Here is a 13,982-nt window from a genome sequence, read left to right as displayed (position 1 = left end):
TCAGACAAGATATTAAAAGTAAAAGGAGAAACGAGACGGAAAAGTATAAAGGTGAAGAGTGCCAAAAGGTCAATATTAAATAATTAAGGGATTGGAGGGTTGTTGAAATATTAATTAATTAGTACACAACTTAACTAATTAAACATACATACAGTATAATCATACACGTTGAGATCATTGATCTAGCCAGACTTGGAAAAATGGTCTTACTGGAATTAATAAGTTAAAAGAAATATATTTTTAATTTTGGGTTTAATTTACTAATTAATAATTGTTAGATTAAAGCAAGCAGCAGCAGGGGGCAGGGGGCAGGGGGCAGGGGGTCCCCTTGTTAATTTGAGCCCGATTTGTCGGTTCAGAAGTCAGCTGCTGAAATGATTGGCAATGGATACACCCTTACAACTTTAATTTATTGCCCTACCCCTTCATTTCATGATCACTGTGTGTGTGTCTATGTGTGTACATATCTACCTACCTCTATAGTAGCTTCATATTGTATGTATAGGTTATATATATATAGTAACCATAATTAATTCGCTTAATTTAATTATTACTATATATAAGTACATAATTGTTATCATTGATATATGAAAGAGGAAATTGGAACACCTCTTTTTGCATTAACATTGATGTCGAGGTTATTATTTTTCGTAATATTTGCTTCAATTGTTGGATTGTTTCTTAGTCTTTTTATGCGAATTAAATGTTTCTGTTTCATATATAGACTAATATATTTTTTTTTTTTGGAAATTCTGCTTTCAATTATATGTCTTGTTTGAAACGCTCATGAGTCATCATGGACGACATTTTTCTAAGCAATTTGCAACTCTTTTGGTACTCTGATGCGACATAAGTTTTACTTTTGGAAAATTAACCTACAATAAATATAAATGGACCAAATTAAGTAGTAGTAAAGTCAATTTAAATAATATAGAATATTACTAAAAAAATCATAAAACTGCAATACCATTAGTATAATTAATTTATGTTAAAACTTAATTAGAACCCCATGTTATAATAAGTTTGATTCTTCAAGACTAAGTAATTAATAATTTTTCAATAATGCATGACTAAGTATGGTCCGCATCCACCAAAGGAGAAAAATACTGCTCCACAACATCCACAAATTAAACAACTAATCCACTCTATTTAATTACCAAAAAAATGAAAGAAGAATAATAATTTATTCATGTGTAGCTCATTCATATAATTCTCCTAACATATATACATTCATAGAGTATGTTTATGTATACACCAATTAAATCCCATGTAACATTAGTTCGATTAGTATATGTACAGACACACACTTTTTGTTGTCATATATACTCAAGTTGAAATACGATTTTGTAATATTAACACATATACTTGTTTCGTGATTCATTTTTTGTGTGATGCAATGAGCTATAGTAATGGTATTCAAATTTTTATTTGACCAAAATAAAGCATGCAAGTATTAATTGACGAAAAAAATAAAAGAATTAAATACTTATCAAGTGCAACATTATTTTATTAATATGAAGGTTTGAACAAAATGTTGACAGTTTGAACAGAAGAAGGAGCATTCTAGAAGAAACTGAAGCAATGTTGACCCTCAAGATCTATAAAAATGACCAAGAAATTAAAAGGAGAATTTTGTAGCCAACAAATTAAGACCAATTCGTGGGAGTCCAACTTTGGTGGTTCTGTTGTTCAGATTGAAGATGCAAGTACCACTGCTACTTAGACCAAACAAATATTTCAATCTTTAATTTGAGTCAAACAAGGAATTCTATTTTCTTTCATTTTTTTCTTGGCCAATTTATTAATTAACTGTGAACCGTACAAACTACTTTTTATATGTTTTAAAACTAATGTGTATTTCCATTTTCCACTTTGAAATCCACCAAATTGCTATTTCACGAGACAGGGAAGGGTGTGTGTATATATATAATATTATAACCCGTAGAATAGAAACACACATTAATGTGGGTCCATGTTCACAACAAGGTAAGGGACACCGGGGCCCACATTGAATGCCATGGTCTTACACAGTTTTCATTTGCCAGTCGGCAGCTCACATCTGTAGTGCCAGTGGATGGCAAGTGGGTCCTCCTGATTTTTCATTCTTTGCTTGATCAGGCAGCTCAAAAGCGTGATTTTCGGTTGACGGCACAAGACAAATAGTCGATACCTTCTTCTAACCTTGCCAAAGCCATATCGCATTTTTGCTCCATAGCTGCTGAATTTTACACTTTAATAATGCTGATGTTGGTATTAAAAAGTTGTGTGTTTTTAACATGCTTTCAACACAATTAAGAGACCACGACCCGGACCAGACCCAATATTGCTGAATAAGCTCGGGTAGGTTGGTGGTTTTGACCCATTTTATTTACCCATCCATATTATACTTTTGTGAGTGTGTGTGGGTGGGTGGTGTTACTTCAAAATGGATTGGAAGACAGGGTGAGTTGGAAAAGCACCAATGCCATTGGTAAAACTAAAACAGCACACCCCACATTTGAGGCTGAGGGCAAACACACACTAATGGTAATTCTCATCAATTTTACATACAATCCATTAGCATCAGATATAACCAGTAATCTTGAAGCTCTTTCCACTTGCTAATACAAACAATTTACAGAGTATACTCGTCTGCTTTCTTCCTTTACTATTATGTACAACATATGTCCTACAGTTTAACATGGTGGTGAAGCTGTACCTGATGCATCAATCTCCTAGAGGACACAGCGGCTGTCGCATGCTAAGCTCAGCTTTCAGGTCCGGAAATTTCTCCAGATCATGTGAAGTTTCCAAGACTTTCTGCAACCACAACATATAATTCAATTCATTACAACAGATTGCTTTTATTCTTCATTACTTTTTCCACATTAGGAGAAGGAGGACGACCATGCGTAGAGCTATAGTGTCATCAGGGTGCAATAAGAATAGAGAAAGTTCATAAATAATTTTGGTGTCTGCAGCAAACAATATCAGAAAAGAAGAAACAATTGAAGAAAATATATCCACCAAGTATTGAGAAGACCAGCATCTGGAGAAAAGTTTCCCATAATGTGAAACTTTATAACCAAGGAATGAATTTTCATACTCACCAGTGCCGCATGATGTGCATCCTGAAGAATATTCCCATCTACCTCTAACCTAGCCACAGGAAACTCTGGCAGGTGACCTGACTGTTTTTTACCTAGCAAGTCACCAGGTCCACGAAGGACAAGGTCCATATTTGCTAGGTAGAAACCATCCGATGACTTCTCCAGCACCTTCAATCGTTTTAGGCTAGAGCTAGTAGATGCTAATAATATACACTTGGATTTCCTCTCTCCACGTCCGACTCTACCTCGAAGTTGGTGCAGCTGTGCCATCCCAAATCTCTCAGCATTCATTACAACCATCATGGATGCATCTGGTATATCGACCCCAATCTCAATTACTTGTGTCGACAGCAATATATTTGTTTCTCCAGATCGAAACATCCTCAGAGCTTCTTCCTTCTCATCACTTCTCATTCTTCCATGTAACAGTCCACATTTATAACCAGAAAACTTCGTCGAGATAGTTTCAAGATCAGCTGAAGCAGCACGGAGTTGAGGCAGTTGTTCAGACTGCTCGATTACAGGATAGACGAGATATACTTTCCCTCCTGCTTCTAAGTCCTCCAACATCATCTGCAATAGTTAAACCACTTAATGTCTAATATGACCAGAAAAATGAATGCAGTAAGAGTGAAGAAAAGGTGCCAGGCTCACTAAAGATATTTGTATAAGAAACTAATGTCCTCTACAACAATTAGAGAGGTAGCACATAGCCACATCCATTAGCATTAATAACACATACTCCACGGCGTATTAAGGTATTTGTACTATTTTAGACTTAAATCTGCTCCATGTTGAAGAATGTCATTGTGTTATAGAGTTTACCTGATAAGCCCTCTCAAACCCAGCCTCGTTTCCTTCAATAATGTATGTCTTAACTGGTGTTCTTCCCGGAGGTAAATCAGTAATCTGTCAGGTTCATGACATATGACAAAAATATAAACATTCACCATCATATATAAGAATTGTGAAATGAAAAAAAGTAAGCAGTGCTCAAATCAAATACGCATAAAATCATCAGGTAAAAACTCCTGATGAAACTAAAATTTTATAGTCACAGCGCTCTGCTCCTTATTGACCAATTCAATTTATAGTATTTTATTCTATTTTATTTTAATGTATAGGAAGGTAATTAAACCAGGGAAACAAGTTTCTTCAAATGCAAAAATACAAGCACCGTCCACAGTCAATGCACTGTTCTGCCAGAATTTAAGGAACAAAAGAAACATCTTCCTTGGGCCCTTAAGAATTCGTTATTAAAACATTAGATAAATGTATCTATAAGAACTAGCTAGTGCACAAGTAGAATCAGATTCAGGTTTACATCTTCCATGTTAATCCCTTAATAAAGAGCAATGAAAGTAGTTTAGAGAAATGATAGCTCTTTCACAGGCATTTATGAAATCAGTAACAGCTATTGATGATTCAGACCAGACAAAAGACCCACATACCTGAGTCAGAGACATGTCTCCGTACAAAGCCAGGGCAAGTGATCTTGGAATTGGTGTTGCAGACATTGCCAGAACATGTGGAGCCATGGCAACATCATTCTTTGCAGAGTTATTTGAACTAGTTGACACCAGTTGGGAAGTTATGCTGTTAAAATATAACTGCAAAATTATGAGCTTTATCAAAAGCATGAATATTATATAGTATAAGTCGACTTCTCAGAACATCCAACATGATCAAGAAACAGAATAACTTTTTCTGTTATCAAGAAAAAGAGGGTAGATAGAGGAATGAACACATGAAAATAAACACTAAGATCATAGTACCCAGAATTAACCCCCACGCCACCGCACCCTGGGAAACAAATAAATGATATAAGAGGCCATGCACATCATTTTCAGATTTTGTAAATTGATTTTTACGATAATAGCTCCTCTATAAATGCTTAACATAAAAAAAAATTAGAAATTAATAAAGATGGATCTTTCAAGGTTAGATTGATTCTGATTAGTGATTGACATTCTTTCACAAGAAAAAGAACCTATGCAGCAATCTCATTCCGGATCTCAAGCTCTAGAATCAGTGCACCAGTTTTACATTGGAAACTAGAAAACTGGTATCACAATCAAAACTTAGGTTAACATGAGAAAGGACGGGGAACTCAATTTCTACTAGCAAAATAAGTTGTTTCCTCATAAACAAAGACATATATACACACAGCCTATATTCTATGAATCCAGCAAGCGTTTCACATAGTCCGGAAGCCAAGAGCTACCTTGCTGTTGAAGCGTCCTCTTTGAACGACACCAAAACGATGTTGCTCATCAACAACAGCAATACGCAAAGCTGAAAATTCCACCTTTTCAGCTATTAAAGTATGAGTTCCAATGACCATAGAGATATCTCCAGTTTGAAGACCCTACGAAAACAGTTAGTATAAGATGAAAACATTGATATGCTAGGAATAAACAAGGACAATGTGGCCTTACTACCTTTCGAATAAGTTGGGCTTGCTTTGACGGGGTAGAGCCTGTCAACAGAGCAACAGAAGGTTTTTCATTGGTCGCCTCTATTTTCTCAAGTAATCCAAGAAGATGCTCATAATGCTGGAAAGCTAGAAGCTCAGTTGGAACCATAAAAGCTGCCTGGTGGTAAGTAATACAGTCAAACATACACTTAATTTTGAGTAAGCAATGCTAAACATAAAGTAAAAGCAGTAATTGATCACCTGATATCCGGAGCCAATTACCTCCATGCATGCTAGAAATGCTACCACAGTCTTACCGCATCCAACATCACCCTGATGAAGGGAGGAAAAAGGAAGAAAGAGAAAAGAGACAAACAAGAATCCTTCAGACCTTATAGCTGCCAAGGGCTACTAAGTGATAGTTAAGCAAATGGTCTCACATCTAGCAACAGTTTCACTTACCCTCAGATGCCAGCAAGCCTCGTATCTAACTATACGAGGAATTGCCTTGACTAGGATTACAACGGGAAAAGGCAAAAAGTAAGGCAGGAGATTGAATATTAACTGCTCAACTAGGAAGCATCAAAATATTGAGCCTAGCTACCCATCAAAATGATATTTGAACCCCAAGATATGTAAGATGCTTGGACAAAGTAAACCATTTCCTTTACCTTAGAGGCAGGTTCAATAGCCGTAAGACTGGAAGTTGGATTTTAGGATCAGAACAGTAAAATAGAAAAAAGTGCAGAACCTACCTTAATGGTGGGATCAGTGCCCTTATAGATAGGGAGTAGGATTTCAGGAATCAGAAGAGGAACACAAAAAAATTAACTTCAATGAAAAGGATAAGTCCAAACCTGTAATAGTCTATTCATTGGAACTGGTCGTTTTAGATCCCATATTATTTCTGAAGTGGCACGCAGCTGACTGGATGTAAGTGTATATGGGAGAACCTTCATGAATGTTTTGGTGATACTTGACCATTCTTCCATAAATATTGTGTTCAACTCAGGTTTCGTGTACCTCTTCAGTAATCCATCTTTTTCTACCTTTGTACCAAGACCCTCAAGCATTTGGAATAACCTTCCCAACTGAGAGGTAAACATTTAAGAGAAATATATTACAATAATCTGGCCAACAGATGGCCAAATAATGCTGTGCATCAATATCAGCAGAAGAGTTTGAAGTAGGCTTTAACAGATCTATACAAAGGGCAGAAAGAATAGCAAGAAACATTTCATAAAGAACTACGTTATTGCATCCAACTCATCAAGTTTATGTACTTGGTTGACTCATGCATATTAATTCTGCTGGACTAGTGATCCTTTTGAAAATAACAGATGTGAGAACATACCCAAAAGCCAGCAGTAATTGACGTTTTCCCAAAATTTTTCGCAAACCTCTCTTGAGATGAGGAGTCTTTTTTGTGTAATTCCAAATGTTAAGTAAGTCTCTCCTTATTTTACTGGTGAAACTGAATACTTGAAATTCAACAGATCCTCTGTTTTCTTCGTTTTCTTTTTGAGAAATAACCGAACTGAATGAATTATTGACCAAAAAAAAAAATTCCCCCTTCTCTTTTTACAGATATGGATTTTACCGATCAGTAATAATAATGCCATTAATTTGAATGTGGTATATTCTAATCTGAATTTTTTTATGAACTCCTAATTTTCTGAATTCAAATCAATCAATCCAATTTCAAGATAGGGATAGAAAAGGGTTGATACATTTTCGCATTGAAGAATTTAGACCTAAAATGAAGAGGGTTCTGTTGATTCATTTAGAGATCTAATTGAGATCGATGATAACTTAGATGGAGCAACTGAGTCCTCGGATATCTTTCAATTTCCAAATTCCGTCATCTTATGCGAGACAGTAATACAGACTTTAGCATAAACCAATAAGAACATGGCTCAGTAGTGACCGTGACAAACAGTTAGAAATGGATAAAACAACCTGTCACCATTACCTGAAGATAAAAGAACTCATCAAATATAAGCCTTCTGCGAGCTAAATCAGCCTCGTTCAAATTAGCTGGCTGGTGAATTCCAATATATGCCTGCGGTCATTTACCAAAAAAAAGGAACTTAGGATTTCCAAGAGTATCTACGCATTAAGGGGGATGGCAGTTCATGCACATGTGCTTATGAGGCTACATAGAAATAAAATTTGATGGAGTGAGCGGAACTAGCAAATTTAAAAATCAAATAGGTAAAAGCATCTCCAGAAGAGGTTGGCAACTTAACACATAAATAGGTCTATCCTGATTTTGTTGTTTCTTTCAAGAGGAGTAATAACAGATTCCATAATGTAGGGTAGCATTTATAATTACAAACATCATCACCAGGGCTAAAACCGAGAAAGCTAGTGATTTTCACATCTGTTCTTGACCCCTTGCAAAGCATGGTTTATACTTCCTGTTCATTCACCAATGATCATGTGTAATTATTATAAAGTCATCGCCCAAGCCTGATGATGATATATCACCTTCATATAATATGCAGGAGCAATGAACTGAAGCGGCTGCAACAGGTGACAGGGAGGGAGACGGAAAAAAGATAATTATTTTGCCCCTTTTGAAACACCTACTAGCTTATAAATGGGGGAAGAATTCAAGAAAATAACAGGACAGCTACATGAAGCACCAGTTGATAGCTGAAGGATACACTTTGAAAACTAAAACAAACTTTAAAGCTAGTTTGCATATGTCAGATAGGAATAAAAGTCCAAAATCCTAAGTACCATCTCCCATAAAGACACAATGCCATTAACCTAGCTTTAATTCTCTTTTATGGCTTTTGGTTCTTTTAGCATCCCAACTCCACAACCAAGGGAATGTGTGGTGCCGAATTAGTATCAACAGCATACAAGGGATGATCTCTTTGCATGCACCAATCAGAAAAGGTACCAGCTTTCGTATATTTTTTATTTATTTTTAAAAAAAAAAGAAAAAGAAAGACACAGGATATGCCCCAAATGGCAATAAGTGTGATATCATTTCATCTAGAAACACCACTCAGTAATATTTACGAACAAAGAGAAAAAATGTACATATAAAGCCAGCTTACGTACATCAGAAAGGGATGGAAGGCATATATCCTGAGTAACATCTTTAGGGAGAGGATCAAGTTCGACTGGCAATATCTTTAAAGATCTGAAAAATGCACAAGACCACTGCATTAGAGAATGAACACATATTTTAACCAAATAAGCATATATTTTTAAAACAACAGACTCAAGAAACATTACTGCCATATCTACCATCTTTGCAAAAGCAGCATTAATAGAAGGCCATTGAACACACTATGCACATGGTGATATAGCATCAACATATGATCATTGGACACAGTATAAACAGGATGCCATGTAGGGACAAACTGGAATCCAGCAATAGGTGTTTATTATCCCCGTCACTGGTTATATGGATACTCCTCGTTACTTCAATAACACCACAATTAAAAATCCTTGATTTGTCCACTACCATAGGAGTCAAAAATTCAAGTTCCATTAATTAATAAATCCCTAGTTCAGAAAATAGAATCCTTCTCCTTTTCGCAATCTTTAAGTATTTAAAATGGCTAGATTCATTTCTCAACTAATATCTGAGTCTCATCTATAAATCAAATTAGTTCCTGAAACTATAAGCAAAATAATGGCTAGAAAGTCCAAATTTTGACCACTTACCAGGCATATATTACTCCTGCTGTACTATATAGGACAAATAGAAATGCCAAGAAAACTAAAGTGGAAGCTAAGACAAATCATGAAACACCAACTGCAATCGACAAACAAGTAGCCAACCTAAGGATAGATAAGTGGAAGCTAGCCACATAGAAAAGTTGATAATGAGATAATGGTTCATGATGCAAACCTTGAAATAATATCCCTAAGAAACTCAGGGTTAAGACCTTTTTTTGAAGGATATATTGGATAAGGCCTCCCTTTTGGATAAACACATGAGTCGTCTTCACCTTTAAGCACGTCGATATTGTACTCCCTCATTTCAAAGTGATCTTTACCGCGCATTGTCCGCACCTTTGAAAATTCATAAGTTATGCATAACAATCAAAACTATTGAGAAATAATTCCCAAGCCATCAAACAGAAAGAGAGGATAAAAGGAAAAATTAAAAGACTGAAAAGAAAAATAGACCTCTACAAGAAACAACAAAACATGAAACAAAATCAAACAAATGTGTCTTTTCTGTTATAAGACTTGCTGGGACTAACTCAGCTGTATCAAAAGTTATAAGTCATGACTGTGTCTGAAAGTGTTTATAGAACATATAAAACAACCAGCCCATGCAAATCACTGGAATAAGCTTAAGATCTAGCCACCCTTCTAACTTTTGCAAGATATGGAAAGTTCAAATGTTTGGAAAGTAGAACTATTGACCCACCATACCCTTGATCTTCTTCCCCATTTAACAGACAACAAAGTCATTATAGATGTATTTCATCTCAAGCACCAGTTAGCTTCTCAATCAGAGGGCATCAACTCCCACAAGACTTTATAATTGACCAATAACTACAATTTCTCACAAAATTCATCATTTAACTAATTTGAATTCAACATGTGCAACAGAAAGTTTGCTACTCTAAGAGCTTCAACGGAGAAAAGTATATTGAAATTTAAGAATACCCACCTTCCCACTGACACAGACAATATCTCCCTCCCTGTGCTTTTCCTGAATACTTCTTAGAAAAGGTGAGCATGTGAAGCGGGTACCACGGAAAAACTTCTTCAAATGCAAATATATTGTCCTTTTCTGTCTTTCTTCAAGTTTGTTTGGCGTGCACTCAGGATTTGGGTCAGCATCTGCAACCTCACAAGCCACGACTACCTCCAGAAATGAGAATGAAGAACTAGCCCGGATTGCTCTGAATGAAAATGGTTGCAGCATTAAAAATCAAGTTTAGCACTGTGGTATAGAACTTTATGGAAAAATGTGTGGTACATTAAATAACATAATAACAAAAAGAAAAACAAAACAAACAGAGAGATATGTGGTTTGCAGCATTGATTTTAATAAACAGTACAATGTTAACAAACTAAATCTACATCATAATTATGAAAATAGTTCAGTTTCAGTTGGAGCACCATAACTGGAAAGGCAGAGTAGACATATTCAACAATAAATACTTCATATGAAGGACGAGATAGATAAATCAGGAACAGTAGAAGCTTTACCTTGATGACATTATTTTCCCCACAAAGATCAAGTACTGTCCATCATCAATTTCCATCTCAGCATTCTGCAAATCGACATAGGTGCGAGGAAAATGATGTAGCAGTTTCCGCAGCTACAAGCAGACAAGCAGATCCATCAGACATCCACATCTAAAATGAAATGCAATGGTCTCCAAGTATTTCTTTAGATAGCGCACCGTGTGAAAACCACAGTTTTCTAGCTGACTGAGCTGGCGTTTGGTCAGCCCAGTTAAGCAGTTGATATGTTTATCAAGAATTTCTGCCACTGAGGTTGCAGTTTGTTGGGTCACAGAGCCAGCATTGCTGCAAGGTTTATCTGCAGTCAGTTGTAAAGCATTTCTTGTCTCCATCTTCCAATCAGGTGACTGAGAATGAATAAAACATTGGTCGACCTTTTCTTCCAGGATATAAGGGGCATTCATATTCGACATCTCTGAATATATAGACTGCAGATTTTGGTACAAACATTTTGGATCCACCCAATTTGCATCAATATGACTGGGAATACTTCCTCCAAGAATTTGAGGCACCAGTGATTCTGTGATTTGAGAATAGCACGCAGGTCCATCATACAATTCCACGGTTGGGAAGCAACCCAAGGTAATGGAAGGGAATTGTTTGCATGCCAAGGCGGCATCAAACTCAAAATTTTCGCCTTTAAGATTCTCAATGAACTTTTCTCTAGATCTACTGTTGCCAATTAATTCATCAAGACCACTGTAGCCCATAAAAGCCGATTCCTACAAGAAAATCAAGTTGCAAGACCATGTGAAACCCCCACCATAGTAGGAAAAACCAAATTTCCAAGGTTTCAAAGCAAACACCCCAAATGAGCATTTCACTACCATAACTAGTTATATACACTATTCAAAAACAAAGTCCTGTGACTTTTCTATCTATACAGAAAGAACAGTATCAACAAGCAAATACAAATATCACGAAGCAAGAACCCGGTTTATTTACATAGATTGCAACAGAAAGAAAGTCATTGAAAATGGGAAAAACTTAAAACAAGTGCTGCAATAGGTCAAAGTGATTAAGTCAGCGCATTATCAAGCTACATAAGCTTTATATGTGTACATGCTATGAATTGCCAGACCTTGTCTAGCATCTTTGACTGCTTTGAGACACTTACCTTTTCACAACCATCAACACCCTTCAACAACTTTTCTGGAAACTTATGCTTTGATCGGAAGCCTGATGATAAACAAAACCTGCATAGAATTGCAGAAATTTCAGAAGATATCCATGCTAGATCATTAAAAGGTATAAATATAACTTAATAAAGTCAATGATACCTCAGCCTTCTGCCGAATATATTCCTGTATGCTCTCTCGGCTTCAAAATTTACAGCATGTCGCAAGCATTTCTCACCGAAACCCTGAGAAAAGGATTTTTATTTTGGAACCTGTGATGCTTACTTAATAGCTTGGGCAGAGAGCCAACTGAAAATTCTCATAAGAAAATTTGAATCAAAATAGAACCAAACTCAGAGAGTAGTATCCAAAGTAATTACTGAATCCTTTTCATTATGATATCAAACTGAGAGTTTATTTTATTAAGGACATTAACAAGGTGATATTGACCTCTTTCAGGCTAAGTTCAGCTTGGTTGAGCACCGATGCAATACATGAACAATCTGCTTGGAGCCCAATATGGTCTATTCTCATTTTCTATGGATAGACTAATGGCCTACAAGATGAGGCTCCATGTCATATTCTTCTTAACTACGCCAAAAGAAAATTATTTAAACAATAAGGTAACACTAGCTTTAAGAACTGTAAATGTTAGGAGGTCCAAGAAAATCTCAGATATGAACTTTCTCAATAACATGATTTGATTATTTATAAATATTGAGATATTGGCATTGGTGTCTTGAATTCCTTGCACTGTTATCCAACAATGAAATATTTTCAGATTATATTTGTTTCTTATCCATGCATAGCCAACTTATGATAAATGTTCACAATTTTAACCATTAACTTATTCCTGTCCTCACTATAACAGTGAAATACATTAGAGCCGTTCTCTGTTTTATTATAATTTCATGTATTAATGGACATATGCATCAAAACATAGTGAAATATAGTGAACACCCATACCATGCTGCACATATGAACAGCTAATGTCGTCACTGCCATAAAAGGATTACAGCATTAGAAATAGCTGCCTAGATGATACAGCCATGAAACCTGTAAAACCTTGTCTTAGTCACTTTACAATGAAATGGAGCAGAGCTTATTCTGAAACATACAAACCAAAATGATAAATTGACTTAGCAGAAACTAAAAACAGGCAGCATTTACTGATATCAGCACTAGCCGCCACAGAAAAAGCATACAAAATCCAAACCCATAACTCAATTGGATAGGAAACACAAGTAAAATTGACAGCCAGCTGTCGTTAGTAGCTTATTACAAATAAAACAGTCAATACACCTCAGTCGGCAAACTTCAACCACAATTCTTTGGACTCAATCAGGCAAACAGTATTGATGCTATCTGCAGTACCCTTTGCTGTGAGATGAACCAAGATTTTCGGATGCAAAGAAAAGTTAGATAAAGAACTCTATAAATGGACGGTGTAACCAGAAAATGTAACAGGTCCCAGTTTGCGTAGTCAGGCAAACCACACATAAAATTGCAACTATGGTCCGCCTAGTTGCTCCTCCCTGATCACTCTTGAAACAACTTGGTACTGCAGAAAGATCACTAAAAAGTAAAACTCAGAGCAAAGGCTGCTCATTTCATATGATAATTGCTGATATAACACATGGTAAGTCAGCAACAACTCCAAAGAGTAGCAATTTTCCGCAGGTAAATAAATTCAGCGAAGGTGAAGCAAGTCATGCAAAATGAAGAATGAATATACTCAGTAATGGAGTTCAATTAGGCACATCAAAGAAGAAAAAAAAACCCACAGAAATATCAGAATCGCCGTGGCAGCCAAGAGTTCAGAAATAAATCCTTCTGTTGAAGCTCAAATGACTGTTGAGAGGGACTTCGCCTGGAGGATAACGGGTTTGAGAATCGGCAAAGAAATGGGGCAGTCGTTTAATATGTTCAAATTGAGAGCAAATATATCTTTTCGAAAATTGTGAACTACCCCCTATTCTTTCAGAAACTAGCAAAAAGAACCCATTTTTCACAAAATTATTAGATTGCCCCTAAAGGGGACAAGAGGGAAAGTAAATAGCACTGAGTATAGGGATGTTCAAGCAATTATCCCGTTCACATCACACTCTCTATAAATACAAGCCCAAG

The 13,982-nt window shown here is 36.1% G+C and overlaps 1 protein-coding gene across 3 annotated transcripts; it reads right to left on the bottom strand.

Moving 5' to 3' along the window:
• Positions 1 to 2,496: 2,496 nt before the first annotated feature.
• On the bottom strand, positions 2,497 to 13,795 carry LOC105160040 (DEAD/DEAH box RNA helicase family protein). 3 transcript variants are annotated; one of them, XM_011077314.3, is made up of 18 exons: positions 13,640 to 13,795; positions 12,822 to 12,911; positions 12,018 to 12,100; positions 11,855 to 11,933; positions 10,896 to 11,459; positions 10,699 to 10,811; positions 10,154 to 10,388; positions 9,380 to 9,543; positions 8,581 to 8,662; positions 7,478 to 7,567; positions 6,363 to 6,596; positions 5,767 to 5,838; positions 5,531 to 5,683; positions 5,314 to 5,457; positions 4,541 to 4,699; positions 3,915 to 3,998; positions 3,090 to 3,662; positions 2,497 to 2,799 (listed from the first exon to the last, which is right to left on the bottom strand). In XM_011077314.3, exons 2-18 carry the CDS (start codon positions 12,858 to 12,860, stop codon positions 2,707 to 2,709), a joined length of 2,961 nt encoding a protein of 986 aa, XP_011075616.1. In that variant the 5' UTR covers positions 12,861 to 12,911; positions 13,640 to 13,795; the 3' UTR covers positions 2,497 to 2,706. The 3 variants fall into 3 exon arrangements, with proteins under 3 accessions (XP_011075616.1, XP_011075609.1, XP_020551678.1); XM_011077307.3 differs by lacking the exon at positions 13,640 to 13,795 and adding an exon at positions 12,306 to 12,411 and having other exon boundaries at positions 12,822 to 12,917; XM_020696019.2 differs by lacking the exon at positions 12,822 to 12,911 and having other exon boundaries at positions 13,640 to 13,781.
• Positions 13,796 to 13,982: the final 187 nt, after the last annotated feature.

The sequence above is a fragment of the Sesamum indicum genome, linkage group LG1, assembly GCF_026168435.1.
Source record: "Sesamum indicum cultivar Baizhima isolate 11 linkage group LG1, ASM2616843v1, whole genome shotgun sequence".
NCBI classification, from domain to species: domain Eukaryota; kingdom Viridiplantae; phylum Streptophyta; class Magnoliopsida; order Lamiales; family Pedaliaceae; genus Sesamum; species Sesamum indicum.
Note: the sequence above shows the minus strand (reverse complement) of the source record. Positions and strands in the feature narration are given on the sequence as shown.